Source organism: Osmerus eperlanus, chromosome 24 (assembly GCF_963692335.1).
Source record: "Osmerus eperlanus chromosome 24, fOsmEpe2.1, whole genome shotgun sequence".
NCBI classification, from domain to species: Eukaryota; Metazoa; Chordata; class Actinopteri; order Osmeriformes; family Osmeridae; genus Osmerus; species Osmerus eperlanus.
Window position 1 is genome coordinate 6,007,384 of NC_085041.1, and position 16,630 is coordinate 6,024,013.

At 49.5% G+C, this 16,630-nt stretch overlaps 2 protein-coding genes across 2 annotated transcripts; both read right to left on the reverse strand.

The window, feature by feature from the left end:
• Window positions 1-180: 180 nt before the first annotated feature.
• On the reverse strand, window positions 181-4,042 carry LOC134011127 (complement C1q tumor necrosis factor-related protein 7). The gene is made up of 3 exons (XM_062450596.1): window positions 3,691-4,042; window positions 1,691-1,953; window positions 181-970 (listed from the first exon to the last, which is right to left on the reverse strand). The coding sequence occupies exons 2-3, from the start codon at window positions 1,914-1,916 to the stop codon at window positions 342-344; spliced, it is 855 nt and encodes a 284-aa protein (XP_062306580.1). The 5' UTR covers window positions 1,917-1,953; window positions 3,691-4,042; the 3' UTR covers window positions 181-341.
• An 870-nt stretch (window positions 4,043-4,912) lies between these two features.
• On the reverse strand, window positions 4,913-15,543 carry cpeb2 (cytoplasmic polyadenylation element binding protein 2). The gene is made up of 10 exons (XM_062450524.1): window positions 14,094-15,543; window positions 12,492-12,758; window positions 11,160-11,250; window positions 10,953-10,976; window positions 10,431-10,592; window positions 10,202-10,291; window positions 9,878-9,996; window positions 9,355-9,469; window positions 8,794-8,975; window positions 4,913-8,443 (listed from the first exon to the last, which is right to left on the reverse strand). The coding sequence occupies exons 1-10, from the start codon at window positions 15,252-15,254 to the stop codon at window positions 8,216-8,218; spliced, it is 2,439 nt and encodes an 812-aa protein (XP_062306508.1). The 5' UTR covers window positions 15,255-15,543; the 3' UTR covers window positions 4,913-8,215.
• Between the last annotated feature and the right edge of the window lie 1,087 nt (window positions 15,544-16,630).

Consider the following 16,630-nt stretch of genomic DNA (forward strand, 5'->3'; position numbering starts at 1 on the left):
CGCTATGTACTTAGTGGTGACTGAATGGCCCTATAAACTCCCTCCTGTGTAACAGATTAAGTTTGTCTCAATGATTAAAGAGTAAACACATGACATCATACTACGACAGTGACATCACATCACAACAATGATATCATACTATGGTAATGACATACCTAAAAAACGCATGAATATTATGAAGAGATTTAATGTATTCTGCTAGATGCTGTGATTAATAATACAGGTCATAAATAAGAACATTTAAAATGATGTGAATACTACAATCTCCAGTCCTTCCCCTCCCTTCACTCCACTCTAAGATAATAGAATAGTACTTTCTAGAATATCTATTAAATATCTATCTAAGCATAGTCCTCAGACAGTGTGTCGAGGTAAATGGTGTCGGCGTAGAGCAGGAACCCAGAGAAGAGACTATCGGACCAGCCCGGGTCGGAGAACAGGCCGTTCTGGTCCTTAAAGAAGATCTCCAGCCACACCTCGTCCTCAGGGTTCAGGAACATCACGGTGGAACCGGACGCCACGTCGTGGTTCCCCGTGTTGGCGTCGAAGGTCTTGATACGGTACTGCCCATTCTGCACAAGGCCGATGGCCAGGTGCTTGTCGGCCAGGGTGATGTCGTAGGAGAAGTAGTAGACGCCCGGGTAGGCGCAGATGAACTTGCCCGTGTCCGGGTTGTAGTGGCCCCCCTCGTTGAAGAGGACCTTGTTGAACCTGATGGGCGTCTTCTCAGCTGGGTAGCTGCTGGTGATGCCGACGGAGAAGGCTGCTTTGGGCACCAGGCTGCCACACCTGCAGACGCCCGGGGTCCCCCGTTGGCCTCGGGGGCCCCGGTCCCCCTTCTGGGCATGGGGGCCGTGGGCCCCCGTGGGGCCCGGGACTCCTTGCTCTCCCCCGGGGCCTCTCTTTCCCCCTGGCCCCCGGTCCCCCCGGTCACCATGCCTACCCGTTGGCCCCACACGTCCCTTCACACCTGAAACACAAGATGAACTGTAGTTCAGACGCTGTTGTTGTTGCACCCTGGTAGTGGAGATGTGTTACTTTTCACTGTGCCTGGCAAATACAAAGAGTTAGTTGACTCCAAGCACTGAAACCCTGTTAGAACTAAGCACTTCTGGTTTCTTATCAGTTTTGACAAGGGTATGGTGTGTGTACAGTATGTGTGTTAACAGAGATAGCGTCTGCCAGGATTGTAATCTAATGACATCATGGAAATCCCAGGTGTGTTCATCCTTCCACCTGGCAATCACAGCTCGCCTGCAGATGCAGGAAGATGATCTCTATATAAAACCTTTATAGACAGTGATTTATCTCTGTCCTCATGGCAGCTTTGCCCCCTATTATATATCACTGTCTGGATCCTTCCATAGGTGGGGGGAGGGGGGGGACAGACTGGAGAGGAAGGATGAGGGACCTGTCATCACAAGTGATGCCTGCAAGAAGGAGTCCATGTTGGTAAAACTTAAAAAGTTGGTAAAAAGTATGTCAGTGATTGGACAGTAATACATCGTCTCATTGATATCAGAAAGGATACCAGAAACGCTTGGGCCGGCATAGCAACAAACTCAGTCCAGCATTAAAATTGTCGTTATGACAAGGACATCAGACAGACAGGTAGGTAGACAGGCAGGCAGGCATTTTTAATAACCTCCTAGTCAGGCAGGGGTGAGGGTGTGTGTGGTCGTCAGCGTACCTGCGTCCCCCTTCTCCCCCTTCTCCCCCTTGCGTCCGTCCCTGCCGTCTCTCCCGGGGATCCCCACCTGGCCCTCCGCCCCCGCCCCCCCGCTGGGCCCGGGCTTGCCCGGCGCCCCCGGCAACCCCGGAACGCTGCAGACCAGACGGGGTGCAACTTCCTTCGCCTTCGCCAGCTGCCCAATTACACACTGGCACAGACAGGCCACGCCCACCAGCGCCCACATTCTGCACCCTGCAGCAGAGCGGCGGAGATGGAACAGCCTTAGACATAAATGGAGATAAATGGAAGAGCCTTAAACAAATAGCAGAGGCAGGGAGATAAATGGAACAGCCTTAGATTCACCACAAGGGAAGGAGAGTGGGGGGGATGGTAAAACAAAGAAACAAACACAAGTTATTTCTTATGGCATTTTGCTCAAGTGAACTACCATGAGAGGGAGTCAGGCGGCTGAGCGGTTAGGGAATCGGGCTACTAATCCGCCAGTTCGATTCCCGGCCGTGCCAAATGAGGTTGTGTCCTTGGGCAAGGCACTTCACCCTACTTGCCTCGGGGTAATGTCCCTGTACTTACTGTAAGTCGCTCTGGATAAGAGCGTCTGCTAAATGACTAAATGTAAATGTAAAATGTAAATGAGAGCTGCAGCTCTCTCTCTCTCCGAGACCCTCCCAAACGTTTCCCTCTCTGGGTTCCCCTCGTCAACCTTCCACATGTCATGTTTGAGCATCTGAAGCTGGAGAAAGCTCAGCCCCCTCTGCCAAGCATTCCACTGGCCTGACATAACAGCTGTTGTGTTAGAGGAACCTCACAGCGACTGAAACACAGGCTGGAAAACACAAACGTGCACACTAACCCTTGGCAGCTCTATGGAGGAACCTTTCAGTGAACTATTTTCATTAGTTCATATTAAAACTAGAGTTCTGTCTGGATACTGTTGCATAGTTCAAAGAGAGAGAGATAGAGAGAGACACACACAACATGAATGATCTGTGTCCAATACTTCAATTAGTGTAGACACAAACTAAGGAATAGACAGACAGACAGATAGACAGGCAGACGGACAGACAGACAGGCAGGCAAACACAGTCAGGCAGACGACAGACAGACAGGCAGGCAGGCATACAGTGCTAGACTCATCCCTGTATGTATGTGATGCCAGTCATGAATGGAAACAGATATGTCTCGTGTGTTAATGAGGGCTGTTTCAGCTCAAGGCTATCCTCAGTGGTGTATTTTGGACATGTGAGGTAACCATGTCGGCATGGAGCCAGCGTGAGGTTCTCTCTGTGAGAATCCCCGCCCACCATTTCCGCCTCGCAGAATTGATGTCATCTTGGGAATGGCCTAGAACACCAACCCTGGTCTAACACACACACACACACACACACACGCTCCCCCCCAGCCCCTCCCCACCACACACACACCCAACACGCCCACACTCAACCAACGCAGAGAAGAAACCATGCAGAAAAAACATTGATTCTCACACAAAAACACACACAGACATCATGCTTGCTGTTCAACACACAAGGAGAGTGAAAAGGATCCTTAAAGTGTGAGTTAAAAAAGGGAAATGTATTCCATCGCAGTTATTGCTGAGGTGAAACATTGTCCTTGTCAGTTACTTTACTAAACACATCTAAACAACATGCTTCCTGTGTTCTGTCACATGGGATGGGTGTAGCACAGTTCTAGAGCATTTGACTGCAGATCAACAGGTGGCAGGTTTGAATCACCCAATGAATGTTGCCCTTCAGATAAAAGCTGTTGAACACAAACGTCATCATTCCTCCCTTCCTCATTCATAGCTTTGGATAAAAGTGTCTACTGAGAAAAGACAGACTGTTCCTTGAACTGCAATACTGAAATAATGTTGGAACTATGCACTGCTCCTTGATTTTCTGCTGTACATTCAACATGATTAATTTGTACGCTGCTTTGGATTAAAGTGCTAAATGACACGCTAGACGTGATGCAGTAAGAAGATAGCACGCTCTCACCTCACAGTTGTAGGTTCTGCAGGTGAATTGTCACTCCAGGCAGGCTAGTGTCCTGTTGGCCAACATGTCAGTCTATCAACATCTCCTCTCTCTCTCTCTACCTCTTCTCTTGGTCTCTCTACCTCTCCTCTCCTCTCTCTCTCTCTCTCTCTCTCTCTCTCTCTCTCTCTCTATCTCTCCTCTTGGTCTCTCTACCTCTCCTTTCTGTGTCTGAACCTCTCCTGTATCTCTCCTGTCGTCTATGTGTCTCCCCCGTTCTCCAAAATGTGTGTGAAACACGACATCTATGTTCTCAGAGTTCTGCTTCAGTGGGACAGCAGCCGTCTCCCAACCTCCCCTCCCCTCTCCTCCACCTCTCCTCTCCCAGCCACTCCTCTCCTCCTCCCCCTCTCTCACCCCAACCACTCCTCTCTCCCTCTCCTCCCATTCTTCTCTCCCCTCCCAACCTCTCCTCTCTTCCTCCCCCTCTCCCCTCCCAACCATTCCTCTCCTTCCCCTCTCCTCCCCCCTTCCAACTATTCCCCTCCCTCCCTCCGCACTCTCATCCCTCCTCCCAATCACTCCTCTCCTCCTCTCCCCCCTCCCAGCCTCTCCCCTTCCTAAACCCCAGCCCCAGCTGGTCCTAACAAACATCAAATAAGTGACTCAGAATCAGTGGAACCAAATCAAAACTACAAGACCAGTTCTGAGGTGTTCACAATGTAAGTAAATATTCCAAGCAGAGAATTTGAATTGACTGAAGACAGAAGGAAGTTAACTCTTCCTAAAAATCTATGTGTTGTAGCATGTACTGTATGACCACGTGACAGTTCTAAACTGCAGGTGCAGAAAGCATACACTAGATGGTGCTACAGAGCCGCAGAGGAACTGTTGCTATGTTTCTGTTACCCTGGAGACCCAGCCCTCTATGAGGAAACACAGCTGTGGAGTTGAAAAACAAACCGGCACTCGACCCCCACCTTCCACTGTCACCCTGTCACACCTGCCCTTCTGTCAAAACACACAAATATTTAATACCTTCCTGATCGTCTATAGGTGGATACCTTACCTGGTCTGGGGGGTAGGGTTGGGTGGGGAGGGGTGAGAAGGGGGGTAAGGGCTGGAGGTGTTGGGTTGGGGGGGTAGTGTTTGTAGGACTGTAGGCTGGGGGGTGTTTAGTAAACCAGTGCACTGGGGAATGGGTCTGACGCAACATTCACAGAGAAACATCTGCCATCACGTGTTCCAACAGAACGGGTCTTTATTCAGGAAATCAAAGCAAAAAGATTGTTATCAATCATCCCATTTAAATACGAAACAAAAATAAAAATCGACATGATATTCATTTTGCATATCAAAGAACCAGTCAGTAATTACAATCCATAAACACCCCATAAACCACTTTTTTTGTGAATCTATACACAGACTCTGATTTAGAAATTAGTTACTTTAACAATAATATTACAAAGATTTTGATTTAAAAATAATTAAACATAAAATAATATCTTAGCCATCAGCAATCTTTAAATTATATATATATTCTTTTTTTCACATAAAAATACTGAATATCAAATTATATCAATGATACTTAATATGAAAACTTATTAAAAGAACTCCTATTTAGTGAAATAAAAAACGGAATAAAACAGAATAAAATAAAATAGAAATATGCATGAAAAGTCGGTCCATTTGTTAGCAAAACACTAAAATAACTACAATCATTTACATCAGTACAAAGATATCTGGATTTAAAAATAGTTGCAATGAAAAAAAGGGGTTTTCTTTTCTGACAGTAAAAAATGACACTGGATCAGAAATTTGCAAAATATGCAATGAAAAAAATAATTCTGCATTAAAAAGGTTTACACTGTAATTCATACTTTTTATACAAACATTAGAAACAGTATTGCACGTCACAACACAGATTCGAGGTAATCCAGCCTTTCAAAATGTGTTATATTCAAGTTTTAGAGTGTCTATGAGTGGAGCCAACCAAAGGCTTTCATACAGAGAATCTCAAGTGTCTTCCATGAATATTACAACCTACGATGTTTTATTCCTTCAAACAAAATGTGTACTTATATATTATATCATATTATAACAACACGGTTATTGGTATCTTTGAACAGAACCCCGCCAAGTTAATCAAATACAAGGGGACACACAACAGAACAACAACCCAATCAAAATAGAAAAATACAATCAAAATCAAATAGTTATCTGACTACAAAAATAGTGAAATAAATATGATTCATACAAAAAACAAAGACGCACATACAAAGTAACAGTGTTCGACACAGAAAATAGGACACCATCCTCACCAACACAACAGGAAGTGCAGAGTTGCAGGACAATGGAGAGCTTGGAGTAACGCCTTCTGCTGGGGGGGAGGGGGGGGGGAACGTGGGAGGGGGGTGCTTCAGGAGGGGGGTCAGGGCGGGCGGGGGTCAGAGACGTCAGCACTCAGCATACATCAGCAACTTTGTCACTCCCTTCCCAAAAACACATTATATATTTGAAAATAGCACATCACTGCTTCATTGGCGGAACATAGAAAACCTAAGAACCACAACATCTCTCGCTTCTACTTCTTAAACTTATATCAAGTAAATAAATCATCTGGTGGATTTTTAAATAGGTAGGTAGCAGTCGGATTAACGCTAATGTCCTCAATAAACAGAGAGACTCTGCAGAATTAAGAGGACCTACAGTGGACGGCAGAGAAAGGGGGATAGGAAAACGAGTGCATAATCCTTTATAAATACTGGTGACAGACAGGGAAGGGAGAGAGAGAGAGAGAGAGAGAGAGAGAGAGAGAGAGAGAGAGAGAGAGAGAGAGAGAGAGAGAGAGGAGGACAAGGGATTGGGAGGGGGTGACAGTGACTGTCACAAATAAATTAATCAATCAAGTACGTGAATAAATAAAGATCTGCTTAGTGGAGATAAAGATCTTGTCTCCTACGTGGAGAGTAACAGTAGACAGTTAGAGAGCTGACACCAGCTGACACCCACCCAGAACACAGCAGGAGAGACCCACGTCACAGACCAGGACACACACACACATGCTGGTCTCTCTCTGGTATCTGGTCTCTCTCTGGTCCTCAAGGGTGTGGCTGCTTGGGATACCTACAACAGTCTGACAGGCTACAGTACAGTGCGGTAACCTTGGTAATTATTAAAGGGGGGAAGGGATTAAGGGCAAAACTGTTTCGATGTTGTCTTTCTGTGCTACATATAGATTGAATTCATCTAACACCTGAATCCACACTGACAACGCCACAGACGGCACTGAACAACACAGACACAGACACTAAGCCGAACACCCTGATTCTCACCAGGGTCACAAAATGGCGGCCTTCACGAATGTACACAACAACCAGTATCGGGTTTTGTATCATGTAAACGGATCAAACCACATGGAAACATCAACGCATGCAAGATATATTTTTTTCAACCATTTTTTTTTACGTATTTGAGTTACACGCTATCTGTTGATTAACTGTTTAAATATCGTACAACCTTGGCTTCAGGAAATATTGACCATGCTATTCTGCCTGGGCTTAATATTTATTGGTAGGATGTGAGTGGTGTATGTGCTCCCATCTCTGCTGTGTGTTGGAAACTATTCCTCATGCAGGTGTGATGACACAAACATGCACCTTGATTTTCCTATTCAACCCTGCCAGGCTAATAGTGTGAGGCCTATGCCCTCTGACTGCAGGTGTGGTCAACTATAACACTTCCATTCATATAGTAACATAGCAGCAAAGCTTCTAATATAGCTTGTGATAAAACATTTTTAAATAGAGCTTAGTACAAACCAGATTTGTATTTTGAGGTATGATTTTTCGGGTCAACGTGAGCACAGATATAGCTGACTCGCTGAAATAAACCATTAGCTAATAGATCATTAGGAACTATAGATATCATTAACTACAGCAGATATCAACTTTAGCTGTTGTTAACCTGTTCTGAAATCAGGAGACAGTGAAAACAGAACTAGCAAGTTAAAGTTTTTGCGAAATGTATCACTTTTATGTTTCCTAATGTTTAGCTACCTTTGGTAAGGACCTGGGGTGAGATTGTAGAATCAAGGATTTCCCAGAAAGCGCTATACTTTCTAGAGAGCAGCTAGCAGCAGCAAGACTCACAGACAGACAGAGACAGGCTGCCCCCCCATGCAACAACATTCTCATATCTACCTTAAATATATAAAAATAATTTGAAAAACTACAAAAACGCAATCTATTATTTTTTGTTTTTTTTTAAATGTCCTCTCTTACAAAACATGAAAGTACCACAAAAGTGTTGTTGGAGCCTGAGATGGGAACGGGATTTTGGTGAAAAACTGAGGCTTGTACTGTTTGGCTGCTACAAAAGATACAGACTGTATATATATCGACATACTGTATAGTATTTATGTCTTTTATACTGATAGCTTAGGGGGAGGACAGGCAGAGTGACACACTTCCTGTCTGTCTGCGCATCACTTCCTGCCTGTCTGTCTTTAATTCCTGGATGCCCCCCCACGCCCCCCCACGCCACCTCAGTTCCAGCGGAAGTGGATCTGTCGGGGGCGGTCTGCGCCCTCCTTGACCAGTGGCTTGTGGAACTCGCGGCCGGCGCGCGAGTGGATGTTGGCCCAGCAGAAATCACAGTAGTACTGCAGACAGGTGACGTTGGCGCAGAAGAACGGAGCGAACTTGCCCCCACAGCGGGCTCCCTGGCACTCGTCACACAGCTGGTCGTCAAGGACGTAGGGCTTCACCTCCACCTGGGGGTGGGAGGAGGAGGAGGAGGGGGGGAGGAGAGGGAGAGGAGGGAAAGGGAGGAGAGAGGTTCGGGGGTGGAGAAGGAGGAGGAGGACGAGGAAGGAGAAACACAAGTAGGAGACAGAGAAAATACATATTCAATAACAACAATACTTTTCATCGCCATGACAACCAAACGCTGACAGAACAGTGCTGATTAAGATGCCACATAAACAAAGACTTCAGCAAGCAACACTCTCAACCACTCTGTCTGGCTCTCTCTTAACTAAAGAGAGTCTGTATGTCTGCTGATTGGAGAGATTGTCTTTGTCTCTCTGCTGATTGGAAAGATGAAGGGGGGGGGGGAGCTTACCCGCTTGTCAATGTCTCCGTGTTGCAGCTGGACAAATCGGGCGCTGATGGCAGCGATGTAGCTCTGCTGATTGGAGAAGGCCACACGCCCCGCGCCCTTGGGATACTTGAGCTCTGGGTCGGTGTCGATGCCGGCGTAACACACACCTCCGTACAGGCGATCCATAATCATGGCCAACTCCACTGGAGAGGGAGAGGAGGGAGGGGGAGAGGGGAAGAGGGAGACAGGGAGACAGGGAGGAAGAGCGAGAGAGGGAGGGAGAGAGAGAGAAAGGTGGAAAGAGGACACCAAAGAGTTAATGAAACAGAAGCACGTTAATAATGGGGGTGGGGGGAGGGTGACAAACCAGGAGGGGGGAGAGACGAAGTAGGGGGTGTGAGAGAGAGTGGGGGAGGAGAGGGGAGGTGAGAGAGTGTGGGGACAGATCTACAGTACACACAGCCAGCTTTGCACCCCTAAGCATCCAAACACAGCAGCTCTTCATCTGAACCCTCAGCTCTACCAGGCTGACCCGACACCCGTGGACAGGTACGGGGGCTGGGGTTGAAGGAGAGGCCTCACCTGCTCGGAGCGGCCGGGGCACCCCCCCCACGAAGATGGTCTTGCGGGGGTCGAGAGGCTGGGAGCCGTCCATCACAAAGTCACTGTCGCCCAGGTTCCAGGGCCGGATCTGGACCTGGGGTGGATGGGATGGATATGCACATTAACCAGAATGCCTTGCCATCTCTGACAGCCTCTGCTGTCTCAGCTCTGAAACAGCTGCAAGACACACACTTACATTTACATTTAGTCATTTTAGTCATTTTTCAAGTCACTTAAGAGAGACAGGTAGAGAGAAAGACAGGGAGAGAGAGATGAAGGGAGAGAAAGAGACAAAGAGAGAGACAGGGAGAGAGATGAAGGGAGAGAAAGAGACAAGGAGAGAGAGAGACAGGGAGAGAGAGACAGGGAGGGAGAAAGACATGGAGAGACACAAAGAAAGGGGGAGAGAGACCGACGCAGAGAGACACAGAGAGGTAGAGTTAGAGAGAGAGAGGTAGAGAGTTAGACAGAGAGAGAGGTAGAGGTAGAGAGCAGTACTAACAGGTTTATCCTTGATAGTGGGGCTGGAGACACAGAGGTACAGCTTGCCGTCCTCCTCAATACAAGCCTCGATCAGCGCCTGGACAGAGCTCTCCTCCTGGAACAGCAGGAAGGCGTAACCTAGGCAACACACACAACACTCACTCAGGGATCTGTACAGCGTACAAAATGGAGACCGGGTAAAACGATAGGTATAGATACACAAGCTGGAAACCACTGACAGCACATTACAATCATGATCAGTGGATGTACATGTGAGTGTGTGTGTGAGCTGTCAACAGTGTGTGTGTGTGTGGGGGGGGGGGGGGGGGGAGGTTAGCTGTACCTTTAGGGGGGAAGTAGGACTTGCTCTCAGCCTTGTGAGGCCAATCCACCACCAGGTGACCGAAACGCCGGAAGCTGGTCGTGATCTCATCTGAGGAGAGACAGAGGATAAACAACTGACGAAGGAGGGAGAGAGAAGAGAGGAGGAGGAGAGGATAAACAAGAGAGGAGGAGGAGAGGAAGGTGAAGGGAGAGAGGAGGAGGAGGAGGAGGAGAGGAAGACTGCTCACCTTCGTCTATATCGGGGGGCAGCCCCCCCACAAACACCTTGCGGGAGAAGCGTTCGAGGTGCTCTCCGTTCTGGTGGGGGTAGCAAGGAGGCCCCAGCCCCCCTTGGTTACCATGGCCGTCGTCAAGGAGACTGTCCTCAATGGGAAAGAGGGAGGAGCGACCTGGAGAGGACAGGAAGGACAGGTGAGACCAGAGGAGAGACCACACCAGAAGAGAGACCAGACAGAGGACAGGAAGGACAGGTGAGACCAGAGGAGAGACCACACCAGAAGAGAGACCAGACAGAGGACAGGAAGGACAGGTGAGTCCAGTATTAAGGAACACAACTAAAAGGGTTAAGTTCTGTAGGAGACCAGTCTAGGATGCAGGTCAGCCTACTGATGTCGGTATACAAACAAAGCTCTAAAGGTTTAAGAGCACTATGAACTGTTTTGTAAATACACACACACACACACACACACACGCACAACATCAGCTGTAGACACACACAGACACGCATACAGACGTAACAGGAAGTTTACCTCTGCGTCTTCCATAACCCCTGGCTGCATGTGAAAAAGAACAGGAGTTAGGAGTAGTTCTAGCGGAACATTCATCTCTCTTGAGGCTGGAGGCTAAAGGTCACTACCCCCCTAATAACTGTGTGTTTAGTCTGAGCAAGAGTCCAGTATCTTTTGGATTTCAACCAATGGCCCCTCCCCTTGACACAGCAGGAAGAAGATTCTCACCTTTCATTGGATCCTGCTCGGCCCGCATGATGTCAATCAGAGAGCTTTCCAGGGAGTGCATGTTCAGACTGTCGTACATTCTAGGACGATCCTGAGAGAGTGAGAGAGAGAGAGAGAGAGAGAGAGAGAGAGGAGGGAGGGAGGGAGGGAGAGAGAGAGAGAGAGAGAGAGAGAGAGAGAGAGAGAGAGAGAGAGAGAGAGAGAGAGAGAGAGAGAGAGAGAGAGAGAGAGAGAGAGAGAAAGAGAGAGAGAGAGAGAGAGAGAGGGAGAGAGATACAGGTTTGAACAGTGTCACTATGTCCCCTGGTCTATGTATCCTGACAGTAGTTCTGTGTGTCACAGCTGAGGTCTGGCTCGGGAGGGGGGGGGAGGTTGCACGAGAGAGTGGGCACACGCACGGATTAAAATTCTTTCCGTATTTATTCACTTAAGAAGTGTGGATGTATGAGGCCATGCAGGAGAGTTACTCTTACTATGGAAAGAGAGAGAGAGATCCAGGAATGTATAATGGACGGAGAATTCTCAACTGGCCCATCAGCAGAGCCACATGAGGACATGACCACATACACACACACACACACTCTAGGGCCAGCAGTCAGATACTCCACTGTGTGTATGCAAGTTTCATGTTTCTCTCCCTGTGTGTATCTGTGTGTGTGTGTGTGTGTTACTCAGAGCACCAGAGACTCCAGCATGGCACTAAAGGTCCAGTTCCAGGCTGTGGTTGTGTAACAACAGATCACTCCAACATGGCCAGGGTTCAAACACGCACTCTCACACACACACACACACTGCTTATAGCTGGCTTTAAAGGGGAGGTGGAGGAGGGGGCCAGAATTAAGCCCAGCTTGGAACACAAACATGGAAGTTTAATATGTGGTATGGCGGAGGACAGGGTGAGTGGACATTCTGTTCAGAGTGAAAGCTGAAACGGCCACGCTCCACCACACCAGCCCTGCCTCCCTTGTGCCGGCGGGAGTCATCGGTTCTAGAACGTTGCTTCAATAAGACTTTCCTGTTCTAGAATGTTGTCTCTGTGGGAGTTATCTGTTTTCGAATGCTCCCCCGATGGGAGTTATCTGTTCTAGAAACGTTGTCTCCGAGAGAGCTGTCTGTTCTAGAACGCTCTCTCTGGACGACGGCGGCGTCCAGAGAGAGCCCCCTCCTGTCTCTGTCTCGCCCGCAAACACACACTCAAGACAGACACACGACCACACAACCAAACCCACACACATGTGATATTATCACAAACGAACACAACTGCCACCCCCCCCCAAACGAACACACACACACACCCCCCTCTCCCTACCCCCACACACAGAACCTCCCTACCTGGTGGGGCAACAGTGAGTTGCTGTTGCTGTCCGTGTGGTACATGGCCTCCTCCACCCAGGACTTGGGCCCCATGCCTGGGGAGCGGGGGTACTTGGGTGGGGCGATCACAGTGCTGGAGAACGGCTTCTTCATGGGAGACACCTGGCTGACGGAGCCGGGCATGCCCAGGCCGCCCCCGCGACGCTGGTCCCGCCCCCAGGACACCCCCCCGGAGGACCAGCCACTGCCCTGGTGGAGACCCCAGGGAGCCTGCTTCACCACGGGCTGGAGAGGGAGTAGGGAGGGGAGGGATGGAGGGGGGGGGGGAGGGGGGACAGAGAGAAGAAGAGAAGGCAGGGACAGGGGAGAGGAGGAGAGAAAGGAGAGAGGAGGTGAGAGGGATGAGGGGGATGTAGGAGAGAGGAGAGAGGAGGCCAGAGGAGGTGAAGGGAGAGAATGTTTCTTTGAGTGTGTGGTAGCTTGTCAGCCTGTCCTCCCTGAGCATGCGCCCCCAGCAGCAGACATGGTAAGAAGATTAGAGCTTTCGACTCTAATACTGACTCTCCCGTTCTCACTAACACCACACATGCACATTACACACTCTCTCCCTTTCTTTCTCTCTCTTTTTCTTTCTCTCCTGACTCTGTCTATGCTTCTCTCTCTCTCTCTCTCTCTCTCTCTCTCTGTCGTTGTCTCTCTCCCTTCTCCCCTCTCCATAGCACTCCCATAACGATCACCCACAGAAACAGTCAGGAAAAGAATGTCTCACGTTTAATCATCCACTGAGGTGTCACTCTAACAGGCTTCAACGTTGTGTCCTCTCTGTTAGGTATGACTCACACACACGCGCACACACACACACACACCCAACCACACCCCCAACATCACACACCAAACACTCACACCCAGGCACACCCCCAACATCCCACACCCAACACTTATGTCCTACAGAGCTAAAACAATGTTTGCAGACACCCCCCTACAGTGAAATTGCCCCCCCCCAGCCCCCCAGCACTTATCAGCCTCCTGAGTGGGTCACATGAAATCAGGATGGATCAGCGGTCACGTGCCCACTCACAGTGTAAAGATATGTGACAACAGGCGATCGTTTTCAGCGACCCTCCCCGACACCCATGATACTGCCCCCCCCCCCACCACACCCACACAGAGACATACACACTACACGCACACATTCACACACACACACACACACCGACACGAATACACACACACACAAACGCACACTCAGTGGGCCCAGCCGCCTGTTGCCAGCGTGAGACCAGAGGCAGCGTGAGACCAGAGGCAGTGTGAGCTGCAGGCTGGCGTCTCTGGAGAGCAGAGGGCTGGAGGCCCTGTCACAGTCCTCGGAGAGAGAGGCCCTGTCTGGCTGGGGTTAGCTTACCATGGAGCAATACCAGGGGGCTGTCTTGGTGAAACAGACACATGTAGTAACAAATTAATTAACATGCCATAGGCCCTAGTGCAGGGAGGCATGGCCTGTGAAATCTCTACATTACACAAAATAGAACTTTACCATTCATTTACAACCATCCAGTGGTGGTGATGGATGGTTAGTCTTAAGGACTGTTATATTCTCCCTCGGCCGGCGGGGCAGTTTACCTGGTGGTGGTGGTTATAGTTGTTCCTCTGCTGCAGGTAGGCGCCCTGGTGCTGGCTGCGGGGGCTGACGGGGGAGCGGCGGCTCTGTGGCGGCTGGGGGACGTTGATCTGAGGCGAGAAGGGACTGTTGAAGCCCTGCACGTTCATCCCCGCGCACGGATTCCCGGACACTGGCGAGAAACTCTGGAAGAAGGCCGGGTTCATTGAGGCGGGAATGGGCGGGTAGAACCCGTTGTCAGATTCGGAGTTGGGCATGTGGTTAATCGCGTTGGCGTGGATGGGATTGGCTGAATTAGGACCGGAGGGCGGTGGGGAGCTTGTCTGAACGGACCATGGGGTCCCGAATCCCAGGAGGGGGGGCGAGGCCGAGCCCGCATTCTGCATCTCTTGGGTTTGGAGATTCGGAAAACCGGCTCCGAGACCTCCGGACAACATATTGCCAGTGTTGCTGCCATGGCCGTTATTGATGTGGTGGGTGATGGCGGAGTCCATCTGGAGATGATCCTTGATGGGATTTGCGCTAGCGGGCGACAGCGGCACGGCGGGCTCCTCGCCGGCTTCAGTCTCCTCTGAATCGCAGTTGATTCGATCAGAACCGGCGTGTGCGCAGCGGTCAGCGACGCGGAGAACGGGGAAGGACTGCTTCTGCGGCAGGTGACTGGTTTGTCCTCGGGGTGGGGGCGAGGCTGTGCTGCCAAACTCAGTGTGCTGACTTAACTGCTGATGTGTTTTCCGGTCGTGCTGAAGGTCACAGATATACTGCGTCGTACAGAAAATGTCTTCGCCGAAGTCGGACAGGTCCTGGATTTGGTTCAGGAGGTTGTATTCCAACGCGAAGGAACCCAGTTGCTTTCCTGCTTGGCTGTCGTTGACTTGTTTTCCGGTTTTGTTGATGATATTGTGGTTGTCGCAGTTGTTCTCAGGCGACGGGTGTCGTTGTGCTGTTGTCACCCTCACAAGCTCATTGTGCATGGTTTGCTGATGCGCGGCGGCTGAGACCCGAGCGGGCGAGAAGGCGACGCTACTGCCAGAAACCAAGGGCGAGCAGGGGCTCCGGTGGCCTCGAGAAACCGGAGAAGTGAAGGATCTGAATGCGCGTTCACCAGGGAAGGAGCTGCGTACGTTCGCTGCCTGTAATAAGCCGCACCCGTAATCACCCATTTATTGATGTGAAAATACGGGTTAGAAATCTGCCGTTGTAGGTTCGCAGTCTCAAGTGAGGGAACAATACGGGAGACGAATCTTGGCCCAATTAATAGCTAGAGAGGAGGGGTTTAGCCAGCGATGAAACAGCCAAATTTTCTTTTTCGTTTTACGCAATGAACACAATCATTCAATGGCCGGTAAAATTTTGCCTTTTTGTACGCAATCCTACCCTGACCGAGCGCGCTACCCCCTCCTCTCGATACCGGCTCCGTTGCTGCGGCAGCGGATTAAAGATCCCCGAATGAAGTGTACGTCACGACCGCATCATGTTCTATGGCTCGCTCCGCCCCCGGTCTGAACGCCGAGCTCTTCAATCCCGAGCTGCAAAGAACACCGCAATGTCCACGTCACTCTTTTCATTATTCATAAGGTGCAGTGTGCCTACATCAAAATAACTCCTCATAATATACATTTCCTACACACTGTTCTAACAAAGAACAAAGAATGCACTGTTAGGTGTTGCTACTAGTGACCATATGATTCCATTCACGGCTCGTGCATTAAAAGCACTGTTTCCAACACCGTGCACGGGAGGCCTTGACCCTGGTCAGGACAGTGAGCAGAGCAGCAACGTAGAGCTGCCTGCAGGACGTGGCCAATAACTTCCCTTAATGGCCGAGATGACCATGAGCACACTCATGTTCGTCAGCTCTCTTGTCATCTCTGCGAAATAAACACACTCCATTGCAGCGGCCTAAACCCAGGAAAGGAAGAGTGAACATATGGTCTGGCTTGTGTGGTTGTAGCGGTGGGTTCCACGTCAGCCTCGGCGTCACTCAACGCACCGACTCTCGATGCTAAAAATAGCGTTCTAATGTGTCTGTGCTTGTCACAGAGAATCCTTCGCGTGCATATGTGACACACAAGATTAATACGGTTATATTTGAGTTGGTTCTTCCTCGCACTGCCCCTGCATGATGTGTCACTGCAATATTTGATACACACCCTACAACCACAGTCAGGGGGTGTGCGTGTCTGTCTACTGACTACCTGTGTAGCATGTGTAGCATGTGTTGCAGTTAATCGGTTTATTTAAAAATAAACCGATAAACCAGTTATTTAAAAATAAACCAATAAACCAGTAAATTGAAGGCAAATGAGCCTGTGCTTTTAGGACACTATCTGGTGGGGTGACAGGCCTCTGCTAATCTCAGAGAATCCCAGACCCCCCACCCCACATGTCAATCACCCAGGTAAACATCCTGTCCTCAGTTTCTCCACTAAAAACGGGTGTCGTCACACACACCTCGCCCAGGTGTGTGTGTGTGTGTGTGTAGCGGAGAAGCCGGGCGGGGTGAAACCCAGTCCTCTGATGAAAGACTTGATTGAGC